The 25632-nt window shown below is 48.7% G+C and overlaps 1 protein-coding gene across 1 annotated transcript in view; it reads right to left on the reverse strand.

Annotated features, from left to right (window-relative positions):
* Tll2 (tolloid like 2) overlaps positions 1-25632 on the reverse strand; it is a 109335-nt gene that overhangs the window by 18237 nt on the left and 65466 nt on the right. The window contains exons 7-13 of the mRNA XM_051146539.1: positions 24225-24330; positions 16711-16835; positions 13437-13552; positions 8799-8901; positions 2390-2506; positions 1369-1514; positions 65-260 (exon numbers count right to left, since the gene is read on the reverse strand). Coding sequence (XP_051002496.1) covers positions 65-260; positions 1369-1514; positions 2390-2506; positions 8799-8901; positions 13437-13552; positions 16711-16835; positions 24225-24330 — 909 coding nt within the window. The remainder of the gene's footprint in view (positions 1-64; positions 261-1368; positions 1515-2389; positions 2507-8798; positions 8902-13436; positions 13553-16710; positions 16836-24224; positions 24331-25632) is intronic.

A 25632-nucleotide genomic window follows, 5' to 3' on the forward strand; every position in this document is an offset into this window, starting at 1 on the left:
TTATGCTGGGGAAAGCAATACTTCTTCCCACGAATGCACACAGGAACAAGCTGCCAAGGCATACCCTTGAAGAAATTAGCTGCGAAGCCTGCTTTATTGATGGAGCCGTCGGACACAAACTTCACCCACAGTCTATTGGCAGTGGATTTCACAGCCTCTGGCTTCTCATAGCCACAAAAGTGGCCAATAAGGGCACTCTCCTCTGTGGGACCGTCGCGGATTTCCAGGTAGTCATATGCACAGCTGTCATGCCTTTCAATCTAAAGAGAAAGACAGAGGCCATGTGGTGACACTGGTTGGTGTGGCTTCAAGGTTTTTTCTTTAACTCAGAATCAAAACCCTAACCATCACTCTGAAATTTAACCAGGCCGAGCTCATTCTCAGCTTGTCCGAGTTGTCTCTGTTGCCGAAGTCAAGGCGAACCAAGCTGAAGAGGGTATAAGAGAAACAAGGAAGACGGGCTTGAAATAAACTTTTAGGTTCCTGTTTTTAACCAAAAGTGGGAACTCGTGTTTCTTGTGTGTGTGTGTGTGTGTGTGTGTGTGTGTGTGTGTGTGTGTGTATCTTTGTGTCTATGTATCCATGTGTCTGTGTATGTGTCTCTCTCTATGCATGTGTGTGTGTGTGCATGTCTGTGTGCGTGTCTGTGTGCATCTGTTTTTGTTTGTTTGTTTGTTTGTTTGGTTTTGGTTTTTTTCGAGACAGGATTTCTCTGTATAACAGCTCTGGCTGTCCTGGAACTTGATCTGTAGTCCAGGCTGACCTCGAACTCACAGAGATCCGCCTGCCTCTGCCTCCCAAGGGCTAGGATTAAAGACATGCACTGTTTGTGTGCATATGTGTGTCTCTGTGCATGTTTGTGTGTTTGTGTGTGGGGGGGTGGCTGTTTGGGGGGGAGTGTGGGCAGAGGTATACACCTTAGGTGTAGTTATTACTTTGTTTTTTTGAGACAGCCCTTCTCATTAGCCTGAAGCACACTAGTTAGGAGAGGCTGGCTGCCAGCAGCCTCGGGGATCTGCCTGCATTGCCTTTCAACTGGTGTACAAGGTAAGCCATTATGTGTGGCTTTTTAAGATGGGTACTTGGGATCCAACTCAGGCTCTCATGAGGGCAAGACCAGAACACTGTTCACTGACTGAGCCATCTCCCCAGGCCCCACCTCCAGTCCTTTCTGTTTGTTTTCTGGTTGAGACAAAGCCTCAGGACGTGGTCCAGTCTGGCCTAAAACTCACTTTCCTCCTGCCTCAGCTCCTGCGTGCTGGCATGACAGCATCTTTGTAACACTGTAAGAGCCCAACTTTACAGAGCAGAGAGTGTGACAGAAGCAGATACCAGAACACTGTCTGGAGAGCATCCTGGAGAGCTCACCTCAAAGGACTGGAAGGTGAGTCCCACGTGAAACCCATCTGCCACGGTGATCCTCCACACACATTCCTTGGAAGGTCTGTAGTCGTCAGGGTAGTTGGGAGATTGGATCTGGCCTGCATCTTTGGTGATGTCTCCCCCACACATGGCTTTAGAGAGAACACAGGGAAAAAGAGCATCTGCGATCTCATCTAACAAATGCAGGTGGCTACATATCGCCACTAGGTGGCTGTAAGAGCCAGCGTTTTTCATCTGGATCTAACAAAGCTGGCTTTGGGAAAGTGTAGTGTTTGCTGTAGCCATGTAGCTCCCTCTCTGTACACCAGAACCATGCAGGGGACCGTTCCAACTGTGGGGGCCTGGCCACACCCTTAGAGTCTTACTCAGGTGGGCCTGGAGAAGGCGGAGCTGCAGAGAACGTGTGTGTTTGCACACACTGATGGGCACGCATGTACATATGTAGACGTGTTCCCTTTTCCTCTTACAAAATAAAATTTTGGAGTCTCCAAATTCTTGATGATTCAAGGTAAAGCAGGGGCCTCTGCTACTTTTCTAGTTCCTTTCTTTTGTGAGTTGGGGGAGTTAAAACATACAGAAGCAGGCCTGGGTGATCTCACGGACCTTATCATACGTGAAAAGGGACCTCCAGGCAAAATCAGGTTTTCTTCTCACCAATGAAGCAAGAACCAAGAGAGGCTAAGCCCTCTCTTTGAGCTCACACAGGTGCTCAGAGGTCACTGCCATCATTATAAGACTATACCCTGATGCTTTTCATACCCCAACTGGATTGAGAGGGGAGCTCACAGCAGACACACATGTATGCATGTAGGCAGTGGCAGAGCTCGGCACACCTGGCCTTTGCCTTCCAAATGTGACAGAGGCAGTGTGAAGTCCTCAGCTTGGACCCCATGATAAGAGCTAGACCCTCTCGCAAGCTGCTCATTTTTGGGGAGGAGTCGGGCTGCATTAGAAGGACAGATGTTTGTCAGTGGCCATCTGCCCGGCTGCTTTATCAAGAACAAACCTTCATATACTGCAAAGAAGCCCTTGCCCAGGATACTGCTGCTGCTCCGGAACTCCACCCAGAGCCGGCTGTCCGAAGAGATGAGAGGCTCAGGTACCTTATCACCACAAAACCTCCCTACAAAGGGAAAGGACAGTCAGGACACTGTGGGCATCGAGCTCACCTCACCACAGCCTGAAGGGAAGATAGGAAGGTAAGCAATGACCCTCGAAGCGACAGCCAATCCTGTAGTGCACACAGGGCCAAAAATGGGCTCAAGAGTGACACATCAGTATGCCCAGGAGGGACAAGTGCCAGATTCAAGGCAATCAAAGTACAAGGTAGAGGGCAAGAACCTTCTCCTGCCACATGGCTCCTGTGCAGGCCCTGTGGTGCTCTCAGGGATAGAGAGATGGTGCTGAGTTATTAACGATGCTTATTTTCCTCTGATGCTTCTGAAGACACCACATGCTTCCCTTGTGGGCACTGGGCGTTCTGCTACCCTTGCCTCAGGAAGTAGAGCCAGAGACCAAGAAACCAAAGCTTCTTTGCATTTGCGTTAATTCATGGCCAGATACAATACGGGAGACATGGGGTGGAAGAAGAGGGGATTTCCCAGCCTGTTGGTCAGAGAGACCCAGAGGGGAAGGGAGGGAGACAATGATGAAGACCTTTGGAGGGACACCATGGAGCCCCTATGGACTGATTCCTTGTCTCCTTCCACCAAGCTAAGACTATGGCCAGGGTAGGATGATAGAGACCACAAGGATTTGAATTTGAGCCCCAGGAGTGATAGAAAAAAGCCACCCAGGCATGGTGGTGTGTGCTCACATCTAACGCAGGGGAAGAGTCACCTCGTTGGCCAGCTTAAGGCGGTGGTATCTAAAGAACAACACCTCGAAGTGGTCCTACCTGCATATGCATACATGCTCCTGCACATGCAGTCATCTCCCCCCCCCCCACATACACAGGTCCTACCTGCATATGCATACATGCTCCTGCACACACAGGCACCTTCCCTACCTCCCCCCCCACCCCCACCCCCCGCCACATACACATGTGTGCATATGCACTCATACAGTCAAAGAAAAAATATATTAGGAGCCTATAAGCTTTGGGTAATACCAATTATTATGACATGTTTTTAGAACACAGCAGGCAAACATGAGAGAGAGTACTGGTTTTAGCAACAAGAGAACTGAGCGGTCAGCCAGTCAGCGGGATTCCTTCACCTAGCCCAGCTTTCCAGTCTGCTTCTCATTTTAAAACCCCAGCTGCCACAGCTGAGGACTGCTTTCAAATGAGATGGGGAAGGTCTCCCTCCCCATACTGAGAGATCTAACTCAATGAGAAGAGCCATCTGCCACCCTGCCACAGGATGCTCCACCCCTGGCCAGCCCAGCCCAGCCCAGCCCAGCCCAGCCCAGGCAGGTGCATTGTTTTGCCTCGGCAAATCTCCCAAATCTCTTTGTAATTCTTAGCTGGCAGCTCAGCTTTTTTTTTTTTTTTTTTTTTTTTCCTTTCATCCTAGGATCTATATCAAAGCCCTCTTTTGTCATTGGCCATGTCTGTGTAAAATCCTGTCTGAAGCACTTTACGTGGACTGCCTCATTTCATCCCCACTTATTATGGTTTGAACCTTAAATACGCCCTTAAAAGCTCCTGTGTTGAAACTTAGGGTCTCAGGGCAGCAGTGATCATTTGTAGGGCCTCAGGAAGGCTACTGCTTCACAAAGCCTCTGACCTTATCAATGGATTAGTCCACTGATAGATTGATAGCTTTAGGGGTGAGAGAATTAGGTCATTGGGGGCATGCCCTCAAAGAATATTCTCTCCTCTCCGTACACCCCCATGTCACCATGAAGCGCCACCATTTTTTTTCCTGCCAGGTGCCTCTGGCCTTGTCACCAAACAAAAAGGAATCACGTCAGGTGACTACCACAAGCTCAAATAAACCTTTTCTCTTTCAAGTTGATTCCCCTCAGGTATATTGTCACAGACACAATGCTGCTGCCCCCTTTAATCAGGTATTGTTGTTATTCCCATTTTACAGATGAGAAAAGTGAGGATGAGAGCATTTGCCTCAAAGTTGGAAGCAAGATTTGGAGTTTGACAGCTTGAGATCCAGACATTTACGACTTTCTCTGTCTCCTTCATCACCATTACCAATACAAGGACCTTGGGTGTAATTCTGAACATTGTTCAGTTTTGGATCCAACACCAAATGTGCTTTCTGGGAATGCGAGCGCCACGTTCACTTCCCAGCTCAGAAGAAGATAAGCACAAACGAGGATCAAGCCCTCAGATCACAAAGCACATTTGTGCCAGGGCCAGGCTTGGCTGTTGGCCTCACACTATCATTTCTGTCCATTTGGGAAACCACCCTTGGCTAGGAAGTGTCAGTAGTGGGGCCACGCGACTCCGATGGAGCAGCCTGGCCTTTCTGAACTCCCCTCCCTGTTTCAAGGAAACAGGATAAGGGGCTTTTTGTATGTACGATGGTAACACCAAATGCCAAGGCAGTCTGCAGACAAAAGGACAGTGCTTGGAGTCACTCCTCTGACACCAAGAGGGAAGGAGAATCCTCACTGAGGGACAGTGTTTAAGATTACCAACTGGCTCGTGTAGGCACCACCCCTGAGCCCCTACATGCATCCTGTAGAAGGTAAGTGGCCCCTGGGACAGAAAAGCCCTTCTGTGATCTTTAACTAGCTGTGAATTATTCTTATCTACTTAATTTTCTTTTGAAACCAGTAAGTGAAAAACGTGGGTCACAGACAGCCTCCCTGGGAAGGAAGAGGTTGGGCAGGCTGTCGAGAAACAGGCACAGCGAGGGTGTCAGTCCCTACACTGAAATCTGGTTCCTGGGCTTAGAGGCGTTTAATAAGGATATCAAGAAGAGGAAATGCAGATGAGGACACTCCAAGTGGGCTCTGTGGGGAGTCATAAAGGGTCCATTCATAAAAAGTTATGTGCGCATTATGCCTGGATTTTCACACACTGCCCTGGGGGAAAAATGTGATGCCGAGGTTTTCAGAGCAAAGATGCCTACTTTACAACCCGCCCTAATCCGGTCTCCCTCCTGCCAAAGGGGCATTGACCTGCCTCCTCCCAGCAGATTTCATGGCACTGACCCCTCCCAGGGACCAGCTTAGCCAACACAATGCACTTGTTCCAAACACAAAAATTCACTAACGACTGCATTTGGAAACATCAGAGCAGACCAAATAGTTGGCAAAGGAGGGTGCCTGCAAATGAAGAACGATGGTTCTAGGCACCCAGCCATGCCTTGGCTACATCACTATGTGTGAGAGAACACACACACAGAGAGAGACAAAGAGAGAGAGAGAGAGAGAGAGAGAGAGAGGAGAGAGAGAGAGAGAGAGAGAGAGAGAGAGAGAGAGAGAGAGAGAGAGAGAGAAAGAGATTGATTCAGGAGATTCAGTAAAATATAAGCTCTAACCTCCCCCCAAATCAACCCAAGCCATCATCATCACCAATAAGTTGACCAGCTGCCCAAGCCCCGCCCCAATACTAAGAGTGTAGCAGAGACACCAGGATCTCTATGAGAAAATTCCCATTTGCCATTCAAGCAAAGGGAATGCCTGGCCCTCCCTGGGGAATTTGGGCTCCTTCCTCCAGTGGCTTTAGTCTAAGCCCTTCCTGGGGTGTGGGGCTGCCAGCCTTGGCAAGCAAAAACTCAGGAAGCCTGGGCCACTTTGAGTCCCAGATGAACAGCACATGGGCTATTTCCTCTGACAACATGGGAGGGAAGGATTGCAAATGTTTAGCAGTCACCTGTCGCCTTCTCCGGGACACTGGAGCTCTGCTTTGACTTCAGTTCCTAGCTTGCCGTGAGGCCTTAGGCAGCCAATACACGTGGGAAGCTTGGCTTTCCCATGCGGCGAGGGGGGCAGGGAGGGGGCTGAGGGGTTGGGGACTTGGGGGGTGGGGGTTGGGGGTGGGGGGCTGGGGGTGGGGGTATAGGGGGGTGTCAGTGACTTGAAGGTATCACTAGGCTGAGGGGGTCTGTGATTCCTTGTACTCACGAAGCTCTTCCCACAAAGCCTTTGTAAAATGTTATTGTAGACAATCCAAACCATCGAGAAGTGTGCAAAACCTAACACAGTGCTGCCCAACACCTGCACGCCTCTTTCTTGGAGCTAACCAGTCCGTCCTCTGATGAGCATCCTTTCTGTGTGCTTGGTACTAGACAAGGGCACGCGAGGGGCCGTGATATCAATCTCTGACCCAATCTTGTGGGTTCTGTTTAAGCTATATTCCAGGAGTCTCGTCCAGAAACATTTTCCAGGCCACTCAGACGGCACTCAGACACGTTTAGAAACCCCCTGCTCCTGGGAACCCAGCCTTGTTGGGAGGTGATGGATTCAGGCGAGTACGTATACGTGTGCAGGTGCACTTGCACATATGCGTGGATATGGATGCAGTTGTATGTACATCCAGGTGCACGTGGGGCCAGAAGTCAACATCCTGTGTCTTCCTCACTCTTCACCTTGTTTTTGAGAGCAGGGTCTCTTGCTGAATCTGGACCTCACTGATTCCACTGGCTGGTAGGGCTAGTGAGCTCCAGGGACCCAGCTATTTCCATTACTACCCCCACCCCCCCACCCCCGTACTGGAGAAGGACGCACACTATAGTGCCTGGATTTTTATGTGGATGCTAGGGATCCAAACTTAAGACCTCATGTTGTGCAAAAAGCACCTCACTGGCCGAGTCACCTCCTTGCCCTGTACCCTGTCATTTTAGCCCAACTGACCAACGCTGCTTGCGACCTGTATCTCTGACTGCTACTTCAGTGTCTGTTCATCATTAGGCAGGAAACAGAACCCAGTGCAGACAAGCTCTACCATGTCATGGCCAGTATACCCACTTGTCTATGCCAACATTCCTATGCATACTCCTGGGGAAAACTGGGCTTGTGCATCTGAACTATTACCAACTACCAGATGGATTCCCCGCCGCCCGCTGCCCCACAATGATGGCCATGCAGACCTTGCCTTAGCTGCTCCCTAGCATTTCAGAGCTTCCGAGGATACAAATTCCCGCCTATTTGTACCCTTGAGAATTTAAACTCACATCCTTCTAGATAACAGGTCCATTTGTGCTATTCCCATTAATCGCTGGCGTGATTCATGCAGAAGGCTCCAGGTTCCCCAGAGACTGCCCTGTCTGGTGTGACTGTCTCATCCTGGTCCCCCGAGATCTAACACAGCATCAGGACTTTCTCATCACCACTTGCAGCCAGCCACTCTGGCAACCGTCCCTTCCCAGGCCCATCCCCAGCCGTACAGACATGTGTGGCTTTTTCCACTCACATAAAGGAATGCCAGGGACCAAGTCATCACCAAAACCTTAGACTTGACCAGGCTAGGAGGCCATCATACAGACCGTTCTAGCTCCGTATCAGCTGTCTTCCTCCTCAGACCAGTGAGTCCCAGCATTGGCTCCCAAAACCCAAGTCCACTGATCATCTAGGCAATGTTAATTGTCCCTGATCATCAAGAGAAATCTATCTTGGGGGAACCTTTCTCTTCATAGTGTCTTCCTGGGACCTTTTGCTCAAAGGTCTAAGCTGTCTTTGGAGGATGAGTCCATATTCTTGTCTTTTCCACAGAAATAATACCTGCCCTTCAGATGAGGGCAAGTAAGCCATGAACAGAACAGAAATGTTTAAAAATCCTTGACCAATCTGAAAGAACTACTATGTATAGTTCCATCTCTATTTTTATTTGAGATTTATATCATAAATCATAAAATCATTCCTTGCCATTGGATTCAGCCCTCACAATGGCTTAAACTATTTAGTTCGGAACCATCTGGGGCAGCACAGTTAGACTTCTTATTTTTTCACGTGGTCCATTCTGTTCATCTCTGCCTGGTACAGCAGTTCTTCGCAGCTCCTGGATTATACACATCTTTATACACTCATACATGTTTGAAACAATTCTATTTACTCTGTTCTGTTAACACGCTTTTTGCAGGTTACCTGGTGCCGGGAAAATCTCTCTGTATTGATACACACTCAACTCCAACATTAGTTTTAACGGATGGGAATTTTCTGTTAGAAGCGCGTGTCGCAGTTTACTCAGTTAACCTTTACTGTTGAACACTTAAATTGCCTCGATTCTTCCTGCTTCGGTGCACTTCCCTGTGGCTAGAGCTGTGCACATTTCCTTAATTAGTTCCCTAGGAGAAATTCCAAGAAGTGGAATTGCTGGGTCACGGGGTGCTGCCAGTTTTTAAAAGCCTTGAACACGTGTGGCCAAATGGAGTGCTCAATTTTACAATGACAGGAGCGCCCGAGAGCTTCCTGTGACAGCTGCCACAATGGAACCTTCCAGATAGAAACAACACCTCCCCCCGAGAACACACCCCTTTTCTTCTTCCTTAAGGCCGAAGTCCACTCACCCAACAGGGGAGCCTTTCTCCAGTAACCATCCCGGACCTCCACATAATCGTACCAGCACAGGCGGCTCTTAAACAAATCCATGGATGTGAAATTTAGGATGATCTGTAAAGAATCACCATAAAGTAGGTTTGAACAACAAAGCCTGATTCTTAAAGATGCATCTTCCGTGCCAGTGCTCTCATGTTACCCCTTAGCATGCAGAGCCCTCAGCCCGCAGTAGGAGTGTCTTCTCAAAACACACACACACAGGAAACCTCCTGACATCAAATAATAAACCTTAAGCGGGATGGGGAGTAAACATAAGGAGATGGGTCCTTTAGCTCCGTCTGGGGAATCACTTGAGCTTTTGAAGTGGCTAGGTGGTTTACAGAAAGAAAGACACATTAAAAGATGGGCCAGGGTGAGTCGAGACTGGGGATTTGGGAGGAGGTCAGTGAGGTTCAGAGATATGAAAAGATCTTGTAACACCATCAATCATTCCAGAGGATCTGGGGTTAGCTCAAGTGCATCAGTGTCCCCTCAGCCATGACCTCCCACTTCTAAAGGTTTGTAGTCTCCACAAGCCTTCAGTCCACACAATAATTTATTCATCTTGTTATTCTTACTGGTTGGCCTTTAATGCGTGTTACTGTGTCATTCCTCTGCAATGTCCCTTCCTAATGGCTACCGTTGGGATGATTCCCAGGCTGCCCACAAGTACAGCTTCTAGGTCAGTCTTCCACACCTCATATCTCCCATGCTCAGGAAACCCCTAAAGAAGCCCCTCTGCCACTACCTCATACGTCAAACTGCTTGTTTTCCAGACTCTCCAAGCCCAGCCTCTGTCCCTATTTCTACGCTCTCTCAGTGTTACAGAAACCTTGCTCAGGTAGAACCACATGGCATCTGATCTGTAGGAGTCCCCATTCTCTCTCCCTCTCAGAGGTCTCTAATCGGACAGGTCTGGACTCACACCTCAGCTCCACCCCTCACTGACTGTAGAATCTTGAGGAAATGCTCAACCTCCTCTTCTGGAAAGCAATGTGCACACCACCAGGTTGTGGAGGAAAGCTGCATACAAGGTGACTAGTGCTGTGTCTAGCTGTGTCTGACATACGGTTAGTCTCCATAAGCACACTTCTAAAAGTCAGACTATATTGGATATGCCCTTAGCATATCACAGCCGACACTGCCCACCCTCACGGGCTTTCCTTCTCTCCTGATTATCGCTGAGAGTGCCCACTCCTTCCTTAGGGTCAATACCCATGCAGTCAGATTCTTCCACAGAGCCCAGTGGCCTCCTAGGAAACGATGAGTGAGAGCCAGAGAAAAACAGATGGGGTTGTATGTGGGTGCGTGAGCACTGTGGATGTGTCTATAAGACTCCTAGGGAGAACCCAAGATGAGGAGCATCTTAAATCGGGGTGTCCCTCAGTTTCTACCAAGGCTGCATCGTGCTTGTGATCAGGTGGTGGGGTTCAGGAATGCTTATAAACTGGTCCCGCAAGAATTCTTTAATCTTTGTTCTTTTCAGACTACAGTGAGAACATGTTAGTAAAACTTCCTTGGAAACACATTCATGGTCTGACCGAGAGGGAGAATTATCCAGGCTAATTATTTTAATTACGTTAGTGAACCATAAAGACCAATGGGGAAGAGGTGATGGGCAAGAGGTGATACGAGAATCAATCAAGTTTGCTAATTACCAGAAGCTCTGGGGAAGGCTGGGCAAAGCAGAAATGGGAATAATTGCAGGAATTTCAACGATGTATATTCTCTGTGCCCCCAGCGAGCACTAATAATTGAGACTTAGTGAAGCTTACATGGTCCAAACATATCACATAGCCCTGCTGTGCGGCAAGTCAACAATGTGGGGATTACCAGGCCCCCTCCTCTTCTTCCTCCTCCTCCTCCTCCTGCCTCCTGCCTGCTAGCACCTCTAACAGGCACAGTCATATCTAAGCAAAAGATCTAAGTCTTGGATTTGAGAAGAAAACCACACTGAGTGTGTATGTGTGTGTGTGTGTGTGCGCGCACGCGTGCGCATGTGTGCGTGTGGGTGTGTGCATATATCTGTGCACACACATGCAGAAGGCAGAGGAAGATGTCATCTGTTTTCCTCTATCATCCATCCCTTATTTCCTAGGGACAGGGTCTCTCACTGAACGAGAAGCGTGCCGTCTGGCTATGGTGATAGGCCAGCAAGCTCTCGGGATCTGCTTGTCTCCGTGCCCCAATGCTGGGGTTATAGGCATGCATGGACCATGCTTGGCTTTTTGTGCAGGTGCTGGAGATTTGAATTCATGTGCAGACTTCCAAGCTCTAGCATTGTCTTAATACTTAACTGTGAGCGTGCATGTTCATGTGTAAGTGTGTGTGTGTGTGTGTGTGTGTGAGCTCTGTCTGCTCTGTGTAACAAGTTGATGGCCCAGTGTTCAGGTTCTCAGGCTGTTAACGGTGTGGGCTCACATCCCAACTCTCCATCAAATTTAGTCACCTTGAGTAAGTCCAATTTTCTACTATATGATAAGCAGGGTATCAGCATCTAGTGTGTGGGGTTGATACAAGGATGTAATTAAGTGACCTACATGGTTACTGAGGAAAGACTTCAGTCTATAACAAATGCTTTCAATGGGCCCTAGCCACCGTTCTCTGGCTCTCACATGACACTTAAAGTTATAAATTATGAATATCTGTCGGCTGCCTTGGACACCTGAAAAATATCCAGTGTATCCCCACCACATCTGGTTGTCCAGGTTTCACCCCACCCTTGTACATCTACATATCCATCTGGCAAAGGCTCATTGAGCCGTGGCTGTGCCATACAAAGTGGGAGGCTGGGACTGATGTGGACAATCTCTGTCCTCGGTGTGCTTAAGGGCTCTCATGAGCCAGCACATCAGTAGTTGTGATGTTAAGGCATGCTGAGACCTGGGTGCTCCTAGAGAATCTGGGAACACAGGGACATCCCCTTACCTAGACACAAGGAAGGAGGCCTGATCCGGTCTGAGAAAACTTAAAAAGTGTCTGGATTTGTAGAGCACACAATGAAAAGATAAAGACTGGTGAGCTGGCTCAGTGGTTAAAGTGTATATTGCTAGCAGAGGACCCTAGTTCAGTTCCCACTGCCCATGTTGGGTGGCTGATTAACTGCCTGTAACTCTAGCTCCAGGGGATCTGGATCAGCCTCAGCTCTTCTGGACTCCATGGGCACCTGTACACACACACACACACATACACCACGCACGCATACACACACGTACACACACCACATGTGCACACATGTCCTTAAACACACATATACACATATTTAAAAAATAAAATAAATATTTTAAGAAAAGATAAACTTCAGAGTTCAAAGCCCAGTTCTGTGTTTTACTATGGGATTGGGTAATTTCCCTTCACATTTCTTGTCCACAAAATGGACATAACAATACCCTGTAGTGGAGAGGGGCAAATCCATCATTGGAAGAGAAGAGGCCCTGGGCCTAAGCTCAATTCTAGAGGGCCATGGAATCTTCAGGGCCAAAGGAACTGTGGGTACAGACCTTGCTACTTACGGCTCCTAACGTCTTTTTCCAGGGACCCAGGGCCTTGGCATTCCCTGAGGCCACTTATAAGACATGCCATGGCTTTCTTCCTGGATCTGACAGCAGGCACATGTCTGGCCACCCTATCGGAAGGCAGCCATGCAACAGCTGCTTGCGAGGCTGAAGTGCATGATGCTCAGGGGTGTGGGTCAGGATATCAACACAGGTGGAGAGAGAGGGCTGGAGAAGAGAAGCCAGTTATGTCGGCCACACTGCCACCTACCAAAGCACTCCAGTGAGTCAAGAAACACTTGTCCTCTATAGTATTACAACAGTGTGTGTGTCAAGGTAGAGGACAGAGTGGCAGTTAACTTGGTCCATAACCTATGTGGGCACTTAGTACATGCCGGGTGTCAATTTGTATGGGTAAGACTGGCTGTGAGGGCATAAGGCAAGGACTGCAATGCAAGCCGTGGTGCTCCTGGCACTCGGTGGGTACTCAGAACAGCTGCTACCACTACCAAAACAAGGTAGAATCCTGCTACCCTACCTGACCCAGAGTGCCACAATGGTCCTGAGGGGGATCCGACCTACAGGACCCAGAGGGTCCAGGAGCCCCACAAGGAGCCCATCAAGGCTGGTGGATCTAGACCCAGGGGGCCTGCACAAAGTGCTGCACCAACCAAGGACAGTGCATGCAGTGAACCTAGACCCCCTGTTCAGACTTAGCCAATGGATAGCTCATTCTCCACAGTTGTGAGGAGAGCGAGGACTGCCTCTGACATGAAGTCTGGTGCCCCCAATTTGATCACTTCCCCTTGGTGGGGACTCCTGGTGGCACTACAAAAGAAGGGGAAGCAGGCTATCAGGATGAGACCTGAGAGGCTGCGGTCATATGGTAGGAGATGAGGTCCCCTTCTGTCAGAGGTCTAAGGGAGGGGAATAGGGTGAAAGAGGGAGGGAGGGTCGGAACAGAAGATACAAACAAGAGGATAACAATCGGGATGTAATCTGAATAAATTATTTTAAAACTGGTGTTAACCGTTCATGTGTATGGGGTGCAGCTGATAGCCAGGTGCGTGTGCAACATGTACTGATCCAATCAGGGAAGTTAATGCTCTCACCTACCTTTTCTCCTGGAGTGACGGAGATCCTCCAGACACAGTGGGAGTAGGAGGGATAGCCATTCGGGAAGCCGGGTGCTGAAAAGTTTCCTGTTGTGTCCTGTAACGTCTCCCCACATGCTGCAGAAGCAAAATAACAACTCTGATCCAAGCACATACAAGGCTCCCATCTGAGCTACCCCGCCCAGGCCTGAGGAGTATAAGCCTTTCCCGAGCCAATGCCCTGATGAGGAGACAGCCAAGTAGATGCTCTTTTTTTTTTTTTTTTTTTTTCTGGCCAGGGCAAACAAAAGTAGCATTTTGGGGCCAAGGGGTAGTGCCCAGAGCTCCTACCAAAGGCTCACAGGACACAGTGTGGCTTGACCTGGGTTCAGATCTCAAGTCTCCAGCCAACACAGGGGGGCCAGTGAGATCGCATGCATCACGTGGAATGGGTTCACTCAGGGCTTGGCACCCACAGAGTGTTCCAGAGATTGTAGAAATGAGTTACTGATTGATTGATTGATTATGAGAGAGGTTGAGTCCAGAACTGTGGGCATACAAGACAAGTGCCCTAACACTGAGTTTCATGTCTCCAGCCACACTGGAGCCTTTATAACTGTTCATAATAACAACTGAAGCAGGGAGAACACAGAAGTACAAGTCAGGAGAGCCAAAAGAAAACATTCTTCAAAACTCATTTATGCTGTTAGTTTGATCTTGCCTCCCTCTAATTCTTTGCTTTCTGCTGTTCACCTCTGAGAGAGCCAACAACCAAACAAGAAAGTAGAGAAAATGCAGAGGTACAGGCAGTTATCCCAGGATGCTCCACAGTGCGCTCTTGGGCCCATTTTGTCTTTCCCAAGCCAAAGCTCTGTGAGTGACTGATGAGGAGAGAGCCAAGTAGATGCTCATTTTTTTCTGGCCAGGGCAAACAAAAGTAGCATCTTGGTGCCAAGGAGTAGAGCCTGGAACTCCTGCCAAAGGCTTGCGGGGCACAGTGTGGATTGACCTGGGTTCAGATCTCAAGTCTCCAATCATGAGCTGGACCAACTAGGGGGGGGGGCAGTGAGATCACCTGCATCACATGGAATGGGTCCACTCAGGGCTTGGTACCCACCAAGTGATGGTTACCCTGTAATGAATGAGCTTAGAACAGAGAACCTGCATGAGGGAAAAAAAGTACTTCTAATTTATCCTTAAAAGCAATGAAGAAAGAGGGATTCCTGAAGCTTGGGAGCAAATGATATTTGTATTTTCTGAACCTTTGGGATTAACACCCCCCCTAAAACAAAGGCAGTGCCTTGCTAAGAGACTCCCACCATGGAGGCTATCCACAAAGTGCAGGACACAAAGATCCATCTACTCCGTCTCTTGATGCCACTTCTGCTTGGCCACTGCCCTCGCTTCCAATGACCCCTTGGCTTGCCCTCTGCTGCCTCTGGAGCTGCAGGAAAGGGCATGTGGAGGGCTGCCCATCATTTGCCTCAGGAAATACTGGCTGTCGGGGCCTCAGTATCACATTACAGAACAAATGCCAGGCATAGTGAGGCTGACTCCCAGCAGCCAACACCCCCGAGGGTTCTGTGGAAATTATTTTAGAATAATCATCAGCATTCTGCAAGAATAGACGCATTACTGTGTGCTCCAGGGTATTTACCAGCTGCCTGGAAGCCTTCTGGGAAATAAGCAGCATATACAGTGTAACTAAATAAATACTATGGCATTTCCCAGGGAATGCTATAAGATTTCGCTTTAAATTCAGAGGTTATATGATATGTGTGTCCTGTATTTCGGCCCGAGCATGCACCCAGATGATTGAGAGCTGGTTGAACATATTTCCTCATTCTGTGGGGATGCAGCCTACAAAGAACTTTGCAGTCCCCATGGTCCTGCATGGTAGGGCAATGTCATAGCCCAGCTTTTCTCCAGTGGCCCCAGTTGCAAATATTCCATCACAAATCAAAAACACATCTGGTTTGAAGGGTATGGAAAAAGCGACTGGAGCCGTTTGGTGATGGGACTTCCTTCTGTCCTCCCCAAGCCCCTAATATTTATTCTGCCCCATCAGTGGCACAGACTTTGCTGCTACAGTCAACACTTTGAATGGAAGTGCTTTGGGACACTGACCCCAGGATGACAAGCAAAGAAAAGATACCAAAGCAGATTAGTTTTTTGTTTTGTTTTGGTTTGTTTTTTGGTTTTTTGAGACAGGGTTTCTCTGTGTAGCCTTGGCTGTCCTGGACTCACTTTGTAGACCAGGCTGGCCTCGAACTCACAGTGATCTGCCTGCCTTTGCCTCCCGAGTGCTGGGATTACAGGTGTGTGCCACCACTGCCCAGCCCTAGATTAGTTTTAAATGTCAATTTGGTACAAGATAGAACTCCTGGGATGAGAGTCCTACTGAGGAATTGTCTAGATCAGTTTGGCCTGTGGGCATGCCTGTGGAAAATTGTCTTCATTGTTAGTTGTTATTTGAGGTAGAAGGGCCCTGCCTCACTAGGTAGCACCATGCCCTAGGCAGGGGGTCCCAAGCTATGCAAGACAGGAGAGAGCTACACGAGACAAAGAACAAGGAAGGATCCATGCTCTTGACTGTGACCATTTAAGTTCCAGCCTTGATTTCCCCAAAAATGGATTGGAACTCGAAACCCTAAGCCAAACAAACTCTCTCTCTTCTCCATTGCTTTTTGTCAGGAGATTAAATCACAGCAACAGAAATGAAACCTGAATAGAGATGGAGGCAAAGAGGCCAGTCTGAGGAGAAGGGCCTGCTCCTGTAGCTCAGAAAAAAACCTTTGCTCCACCCCTAAGGTACTCTCAGGTCTTTAACTGCACATGGCTGCTAACCAACCCTGAGGCCACAGCACGGAGGCTTGTTCTGACTGTAGCATTTGGGAACCGGGGCCCCTATTATCCCTAAAGCATTTCCTTCACTCTGTCTTCCTGCCAGAAGCTCAGGGTTCTCCCTTTGCCATATTCACATTCCCTAGAAAGAAGAAGCAATGGGTCACAGTGTACTGGTCCCACTTGTCATCGTCCCTCTGCACTCAGAGCTTTGCCAAGGAACTTCAAAAGCCTTCCATAGCAGGCTATTTGCTCCGAGCCTGCTATGAGCCTCTCCAATCCAGCCTTCTGCACTGCACTGCACACTTCCTAAGGAAGACACAAGCAACCACAGCTGCCAAGGAGCGGCCCTTCCAGTTCCCAGCAAGGGGATGGGGTTTGCTTGCACACAGCATGCGTGGTATAGCATGGGATACTAGGAGTTGCTGGGAATCCCCGTGGCTCTCGGTTACCTGGGCATTTGTACAGCTTCCTGGCTTGAGCTATATCTCCCTGACTGAGCCGCACGCGTTGCCCAATGGTTGGCCTGACGCCATTGTCGTCTCGACGGGGGAGGATGGTGTCTAAGAAAACTCCTCTACAGGAAGAAAAAGAGAGAGAGAGAGAAAAGTCAAGGCTGCCAGGCTATGTGTGAGGAGACTCCCAGTCTTTTTTTCTTTCCTGGTAGCCCATCAACATCTCTGTAGCCATTGCTTGCCGCCCTCCCACTGCTGCATGACTGAGTGGTTTCTTTCACTCTGGGCTGACTTGCAGTGTTCCTTCCCGACGTCTGCCTACTCATTTCCCAATGGGAAGGCAACTGCCAAGTCAAAAAATATACCCTAGGACAGTCGTCTGAAGCCTGCCTTCCTTCTGTGTACTGAGTATGCCCATGAAGCCCTTGACAGGTCCTCGCCTTGGGGCCATCATGTTGCACAAACCAGACACCACCATTCGGAGACCACAGTGTGAGTGGCGCCCCCTGGAGTTGTGCACTAGGCGGTACATTGTGTAAGTTTTGGAGCGCTGCTTCAGGAAGAGCCTGGGAACTGGTCTGGCAGCTAGACAACACGCACAGGTGGATGAGCTGATCAATCAGACTTGGAGTGGCTTTGCTGGCCAGATCAGATAAACCTCAAGCTAAACCAAGAGCGCTAGAGATCATCAAAAGATGCCAGGCTGGATATTCCTATGCCAGACCTGCCTCTGCCGTTGGGTTTAATTTGACAAGCCCTTTCTTTCCTCTGAACCTTTCTGAGCCTCGATTTACTCCTCTGTACCATAGGAGATTGTCTGGTTGGTCATGATGACTTAGCAGCTTACTCTACACTCATGTGACTAAGATCTAAAATGCCAGGGCATTTCTAAAACACAAGAGGACCCCCAGATGCCTTGCTGAGCCCTGGCCTAGTCATACCCCACTGCAGATTAAAAGACCCCTCCTCTGCCTGTAGACTCGGTGTCAAGCTTGTCCTACAGGTTGTCCCTTCTCCAAGTATCCTCTGTTCCTTTCTTAACCAACTTTCTGAAAAGAACCGTCTCTATTCCTTTGTGATGTTCAGCTTTCAATAACTCTTCACTCAGATTGTGATCTCCTTTTAGGTCTCAAACTAATTCCTGTGTATACTGTTGTCTCCCCAAGCTACCCATCCCCACCCTCCCTGCCCCTGTGTCTTGCCTACTCACTGACTCCTCATCAGCTATCTCTCTGTCTTAAAAGCCTTCTGGGACCCTTTCTACCCCTCCCATCTGGTGTTACGGTTGTGTTGGTGATGTTTTCTCCTCTGTCAAAAGTAAGTTTCTCAAGACTGGATTTTTCCTTTCTGTTCTTAGGAAGTAAGGGGGCAAAAATACCAAAAACACAAACTCCACTTTAATTAAATTATGCAGCCACAATCAGTCACTATCTTCAACGAACTTCACAGAATAGTTATTTACATGCAAAAGAACCAGCTACAACATACACAGCCTAGCTATTAACTGTTCTCTCTGTGTGTCTCTGTCTCTGTCTGTCTGTCTGTCTGTCTGTCTGTCTGTCTGTCTCTCTCTCTCTCTCTCTCTCTCTCTCTCTCTCTCTCTCTCTCTCTCTCTCTCCCTCTCTCCAGCTCTGTGTTGTCTTAAATTCTCTGCCACACTGGCCATGACACATCTCCATGGCTTTCTGCTTATATCAATCACCTTGTTATCTTTGTGGCTACGAAATGCTTGTTTCCCTCAGGCAGACTCATAGCACACTTTCTCTCCAATGAGCCCAAGAGAACCCAGCCCAGAGTTGGGGCTCCTTGCCCAACATTTAACCCTCTGGCCTGATTTTCTCTGAGTCTCATGTCCTCATTTCCCAGAGTTCACCAAGACACTTCAGTGGCACCACTGTTCTCCCCTCCTCACACCAAGTTTTAAACTCTAAATCATGACCCCTAAGCCAACTAAAATTCTGACTTTGTTTATCCGCTGCTCAACAGAGACACTTCTGCCCAAACAGACAAACAAAAAAACAAAAAAACATGGCACCCTGTGACAGCTTCCCTGACGAAGGAATTTTACAGCACAGACAACAATGGTGTTGTGTAAGGAGTAGCCTGCGGCTTAGTGGATGACTGGCAAAGCCGCCAGTGGGCTTGGCCTATATAGACCATGTTCCCTCTTCCACTGTTCTTAATGCCTTCCAATGTGTCAGACCCTTCCTGTCGTTTCATCATCAGAGGATTCTGGGAGCCAGGCCTATTGTCACTAGGTTCCCCAAGTGACTTGATGTAGGGACACAGATAAAAGTGGAGAGCCTGGAACCTTCTGCCACTAGACAAAACGATGAAAACGTCTGGCTTCCATGCACAGTAGGTGCTGGCATGAGTACACAGAAGGCTTGAGACAAAGTAGCAGGCTCAACATGGCCTCACACCCAGTCTTTGGAGCTAGGACATCAGTGCAGTTCCCTGAGTTCCTGGATTCTGCGTGTGCTCTCAGAGCCATCCTGTATGGAGCACTGGAGCAATGCTTCTTTCCCCTTTCTGGATGAACAGGGCCCAGCACCGACTTCAGGCTAAACTGAGAAGATTTGGCAGATGCCTTAGGGGATAAAAATGTCAGCTCTGAGTTTTCCAAACAAAGACATCCCTGTACCAGAGAGCTGTCTCCTCGTCTCCTGGACCTGTGCCCAGCAAAACTTCTAAGGACATTACTCCCCACCCGCCTGGGACCAACCAAGGGGGAAAGGAGAAGAAATGGCCATAAAACCAGAGGGAACAGAGCTGAAAGGAGACAGCTCAGGTCGTAAAAAGACTCAGAGACCCCGTTTCCCATCAGCAGGAAGGGCTTTGTCCCACAGGCCTGTGTTCTGCAGGCAATTCACTGCTCTTTCACAAGCTGAGAGGCAAGGTACTATGCAGCCTCAGAAGAGGAATGAGTTGCACTTAAGAAGTGGAGAAGCCGCTAACAAAATGCCAAAAAAAAAAAAAAACCCAAAAACAAAAAACAGGCCAGTAAGAGCCCGTTGTACAAAACAGCCTTCTAAAACTTTATGCAAAAAACCATCATAAATACCAGTGCAGGCAACCATCAGCAGCAAAACATACTTATGTGTTAGGGGGCGGGGAGGGAAGGATTTCAAACTCCTGGGCAAGAGCTAGTAGGAAGGGCTAGGGTAGAAGGTTAAAATAATGCACCTCACCATCTTGATAGTGACATCCCTTTGAAATGCCAGTTGCCGTCTCTCTCATTAAGAGGGAGAGTGTTTTTCTTCATCCACCTGATTTTGGCCTTCTGGGTTGCTCTGACCAATAGAACATCGCAGAAGTGATGTCACGCAGGTTCCAGAGCCTGGTCTTTAGGAGGCTTGCAGCTACTCAGAATGCCCTCTAACAGCCCTGAGTCCTTAAGCAGAGAAGGCCCCGGCCAAATCTACTGAAGGCTGAGAGGTCACGGAAAGGAGGACCATGGGCTATAGCCAGCTGGTACTGAGTACTGGATGTATGACTGGCCATCTTAGACTCCACAGCCCAGTCAAGCTGCCGAACAACTGCTGCTGTGTCTCTGGGCAAGACCAGAGAAGAATGAGCTGGGCTGACCAAGAGTAACAGGGGGAAAAAAAACCCCAAAAAACAATAATTTGTGGTTTAGGACACTAGTTTGGTAAGAAAATTGTGCAGCTGTAGGTAGCTGTAGAAGTAACAGAAGTCGGCCTCAGGGAGCACTGCTCTGCACCCGCTGCCCATCACACCCCACTTTTGTCCCCTAGCCACTCTCCCTCCTAGCAACTCTAGGTATTTTGGATGAGGTGTGATTATTTTGTGGGTTTGGCCCAAGGATTTCCTCTGTTCTGTGCTGATAAGCTAGTTCATGCTGACTTTGGAGGTAGTAACAGTTCCTCCTGAAGGCCAGAAGGGATGGGATTATGAGCTCGAGATCACAGGAGGGAAAAGATATTTGGGGGGGGGGGGGAGGAAGTAAGTTAGGCAAAACATGATGAGTCTCCACTTGGCTTCAGGCTCCAGAACTCAGTGCAGCGGGTGGCATAGGGCCAGGGAGAGGAAGGGGGCTTGGTCCTTTGCCCTACATGCCCTACATAAGGCTTACAGTCTCTGTTTTGGAAAGGAGCAACCACCACACTTGTGAGCATGTGCAAAGACTTTTAGAAAGAATAACGGGAAGGACTTTCCTCACCTGTTCCTCTGCCAGGCAGCTCTCTAGGCCTCTTTGGCCTCACACATTCACTTAAAAACTTCGCAGAGATCTTCTGCGTCAGGGCCCCTACTGGATGCTAGAAACTAAAAGACAATGAGACAGTGTCTGTGGCCCAGGATCTCAGTCTGCCATGGCGGGGAGGAACATGACAGACAAACAGAGAGATGGCTCAGCTACTAAAGGCTAGGCTCACAACTGAAAATTATAAAGTGCTATGAAGAGTCATAGAAGTTACAGAAATAAAACCCACAGCACAAGCTTCTCAGTTGGGCCAAGGTGACATTGTGTCCTTGACAATTGATTCTGTTTCTATATATACCAGCCCATAGCCCCTGCTTGACGGGTGACACTGGGTTATTCCTTGCATGTTTCCTAAACTGGGTCTCTGCCCAATCCCAACACCTAAATCCTCACTCACTTCTCTTATCCGAGGTTAGGCTCTCATCCTGCCCAGTCCACTGGCTTCCTGGGACTCCCTCCCTGTTCCAGGTAGCTTCAACTATCAACTTGACATAGACAACAGTCATCTGAGAGAACCTCCCAGACCAATCTGGTCGATGGGGGGAATGCTCACAGGGACTGTGTTGACTGCTAATTGATGTAGGTAGGTACAATCCACTGTGGGTCTAGGAAGGTGACTAGGGGCCTGGAGATTATGGCTCAGTAGTTAAGAGAACTTGCTGTGCTTGCAGAGGACCCAGGTTCAGTTCTTGGTACCCACATGGCAGCTCACAACAGTCCACAGCTCTAGTTTCTGTAGATCCAATGTGATGGCTCTGAGGGCACCAGGCACAGTCGGGTACACACTCAGCTACATGCGGGCAAAACACACATGCATATAAAACAAAAGTATATAAAGTGAGAGAGAAGAGAGACAGACAGACAGAGAGAGAGAGAGGAAGGGAGGGAGGGAGAAAGAGAGGGAGGGAGGGAGGGAGAGAGAGAGAGAGAGAGAGAGAGAGAGAGAGAGAGAGAGAGAGAGAGAGAAGAGACTAAGCATGGGCCTGTTTGTGAGCCAGAAAGCAATAGGTCTCTGAGGCAGTGGCAGTGGTTCTGTGGGTCACGACACCTTTGAGGCAGGGTATCACATATCGATATTTATATTACAACCCACAGTAGTAGCAAAATTACAGTTATGAAGTAGCAACAAAATAATTGCAGGGTTGGGGGTCACCACAACATGAGGAACTTTATTAAGGGGGTCGCAGCATTAGGAAGGCTGAAAATCAATGCTCTATGGTTTCTGTTTCAAGTTCCTGCCCTTATTTCTTTGAACAATGCACTATGACCTGGAAGTAAAAGATGAAATCAATCATTTCCTCCTAAGTTGCTTTTGTCAGGGTATTTTATCACAGCAACAAAAAGGAAACTAGAACACCTCCCAACTCCAAAATAAACCCCCAAGGGCCTAGTTTACCAGTTTCAGAAGAGGAGGCCCCTTTGCTTCAGATTTCCTGTGTGGCAATGCACAGAATCACATGTCCACCCCTCACTCACCTGTACCAGACTCAGAGATTGCTGCTGCATGGAGCTGGAGCTGGAAGGGGCCCAGAGAGCAGCTGCTTCACCCATCTCAAAAGGAAACCACCAGAAACCGATCTGAGCAGCTCTCTCAGATGAAAAGGCTTGGAAGCCTGCTTGCAGCAGCAGGCCACGACTGAAGCAGGTATGTGCCCAGAGGAGCAGCATCCCTGAGGAACCTGGGTTTTACCAGGTTGGCAACCTCATGGCTAGGACACCTTCCCTAAGAGCCAAAGAGCTCTCAGCAACCGGTTTCCTATCCAGAGCCAACACTCCCAAGGCAACAGCTCCCTTAACTCTGACACATGTGGAGACTCAGGAACGCCTTGTTTTCCTCTTTGCCATGCCTACTAGGAAGCACAGGCAGGATTTGCTGCCTGCACTGATGAGCTTCACAGCCTGATGATATGTTTTCTGGGCACTGACTTCACTCCAGACTTCACTTCAGCATGGCTCTGTTGTCCCACCTAACCTTTCTGTGCAAGCGCACGTGTGTGTGTGTGTGTGTGTGTGTGTGTGTGTGTGTGTGTGTTGGAAACCACCTTAGACCTTTCTGGAGGGAGGATTAGATAAATGAACAGACTAGTGTAGGAAGATGCTTAACAGCCAACAAGGGGAAATGTAAGTGTTTCCTTTAAGGACTGGGAAGACCTACCAGCCGGGACTTGTGGGGACGCTCTTCTGTGCACAGACACATGGCCTAGACACAGGAGCAGTGTGGAGAACCCTTCACACCTCCCTGCTCAGCTCCACGCATGCGACAGGCCCCAAGGGTGTTTGAGGTAAAAGCAGACCCGGCCCTTCTTTGGTGAGTAGCACCCATTCCCTGGGACCTGAAAGCAGGAACCTGTGTCTTTGTTTTCACTCTCATCTGGGTCCTGAGAGTGGAAGGAATATTTTGTCTATTGTATGCATGCAACACTTGTCCATTAAAAAAAGCAAAACAAAACCTACAGCCTATGGCTTAGGCAGGAAATAGGTAGGACATCCAGCAGGCAGAAGGGATTCTGGGATAGAGCCAGGTGCTCAAGACTCAGCGGCAAGATGTAAGGAAGACGGATGCGTGGTGCCTGGGCTCAGGTAACCGGCCACGTGGCAGAATGTATATCGGTATAATTGGTTATTTTAAGTTATGAGCTAGTCAGAGAAGAGCCTAGCCATATGGCCTAGTTATTTGTACAATATTTAATGAGTCTCATGAATCGTTATTTTGGGAGCTTAAGGATGGGAGGAAAAACCACCTGTGAAATAATGGCGTACTGTTACACCTGAGCTCTCTCGAGGTGGCTAGAGCCTGGCCTTCTTTGTCTTTGAAAAGAACCCATGATTTACAGCCCTTCCATGCCTGACACAGCCTAGCTTCCAACACACAGAGCCTCTTCCAGGACAATGGGAAAGCACCTCCCGATGTGTTCAGGATATATATTAGTTAGCAATGCCCCCACCCGATGGGAATTCTACAAAAAGCCTCCAGGTTATCCTCCCAGATGACCTTTCTATGATTTCTCTTTTCCAGATTGCTCCTTGTGATGCGGGAGCATGGTGGAAATGCCAGCTTCTCAACGGGACTCAATCTTATTAGCAAGAACATGATTAGATTGTGTTCCACTGCAGCCCAGAGGCCACTGTATTTCAAGGATGAACAGGCCGGCCATGGTAGGAGCATGCAGGGCCACCCCCACCCCCCCACCCCCCCACCCCCCCGCTCACTCTCCGCGGACCTCAGGACTCCTACCCAAGCCTGAGGCGAGTGCAATAGGACAGACATCCCAGCAAAAGTTCCGACCTTGAGAAGGTGTTCCGGGCGTAATGCATGATGCTGTCAAAGTCGTAGGTCTCTCCCAAAGAGCTCACCTCGCCGGCTTCCATCTTTAAGAAATTATACTCCTGACCTGCGACACAACACTATGTTAAGGACCATAGAAACAATGCAGAACGCAAAGGGAAGCTGGGGAGAAAGCGGGCCCAGGGCAACTGCCTGCAGCTCCTGTTTCTTGGGCACAGACGACAGGGCTTCTTATTAGATTAGAAATTTAAAACATAGGGCAAGTCCTATGTTCTCTCTGTCCCACTGTCCAACGCCCGTCCCCAGTTGTCATTTGAAACTTTCAACTGTCCTTGCAGATAGATTAGCACTCAATCTACTTGCCCAAAATATTTTCTTACAAAGGAAAATCACCCAAAGTTCTGATCTTACAATGTGAAGAAACAAGAAAATAAGCAAGAAATTTAAACCCCAAATGATTAGTCCTTGGAAGCAGGTTTAAAGCAATCCGGGGAGCTTGGTCGGGGATGTGCTCATCTCACAAGCGTTACAACTTGAGTTCGATTCCCAGAACCCAAGTAAAAAGGCTGGCTTGGTGGCCTGAGGTTGTAATTCTAGCCTTGGGGGACTGAACTGGGTGGATCCTAGGGTTCAGAGGCCAGCCATTCCAGCTGCTTTGCCAAGCCCAAGGTTAATAAGAAACCTTGTCTCAAAAAATATTACAGAGAGGCCCTGAGGAACAATACCCAAGGTTGTTCTCTGGCTTCCACATGCCACAAACAAATGGACATACATGTATGCACACACACAAAAAAAGATTTAAAGCAGCCATACAACTCAGCTAGCTACTTTCATGCTTAATATTGACTTTTTGGTTGTAAGTTTTTGTTCACGTTTCTTTGTTTTGAGACAAGGTTTCATTAGTTGCCTGAGATGGATTTGCACTCACTCATAGTCAAGGCTGGCCTCTAACTTGTGATCCTCCTGCCTCAACCTCACTAGCGCATCATGTATAAGCCAGTGCTGCCTCACGAGGCTCTGACATGGGAGAACGCATACATGTTTGATCTGCATGTGCTGTTTGCATTAGGGCAGGGTGCTTTTTACATGCATTTATTTCTTAATCGCATTGCAATTTCAAAAGGCTGTATTGCACAGCAAAGGTGACTTATGAAAGCTGCCAGGAGGACTCTTTTGGCTAACCAGCCCCAACACTGCCATTTATGAAACTGTGGTTGGATTTCACTGCCTCTTACAACGTGGAGAATCATGGTTTCTACTCTGCCGTAAGCCATAAGCTTCAGTATGTGTGTTCTCAGGAAGGCTTCTCAGGTGGACAGCGGCAGAGCACATAACGAGTGCCTGCAGAGTAGGGTCGATGCCGCAGCCACTAGCCATAAGCCTGAGCAGCTTCCAGCAGGTCCTCCTC

The sequence above is a fragment of the Acomys russatus genome, chromosome 5 (genome assembly GCF_903995435.1).
Source record: "Acomys russatus chromosome 5, mAcoRus1.1, whole genome shotgun sequence".
Classification (NCBI taxonomy): domain Eukaryota; kingdom Metazoa; phylum Chordata; class Mammalia; order Rodentia; family Muridae; genus Acomys; species Acomys russatus.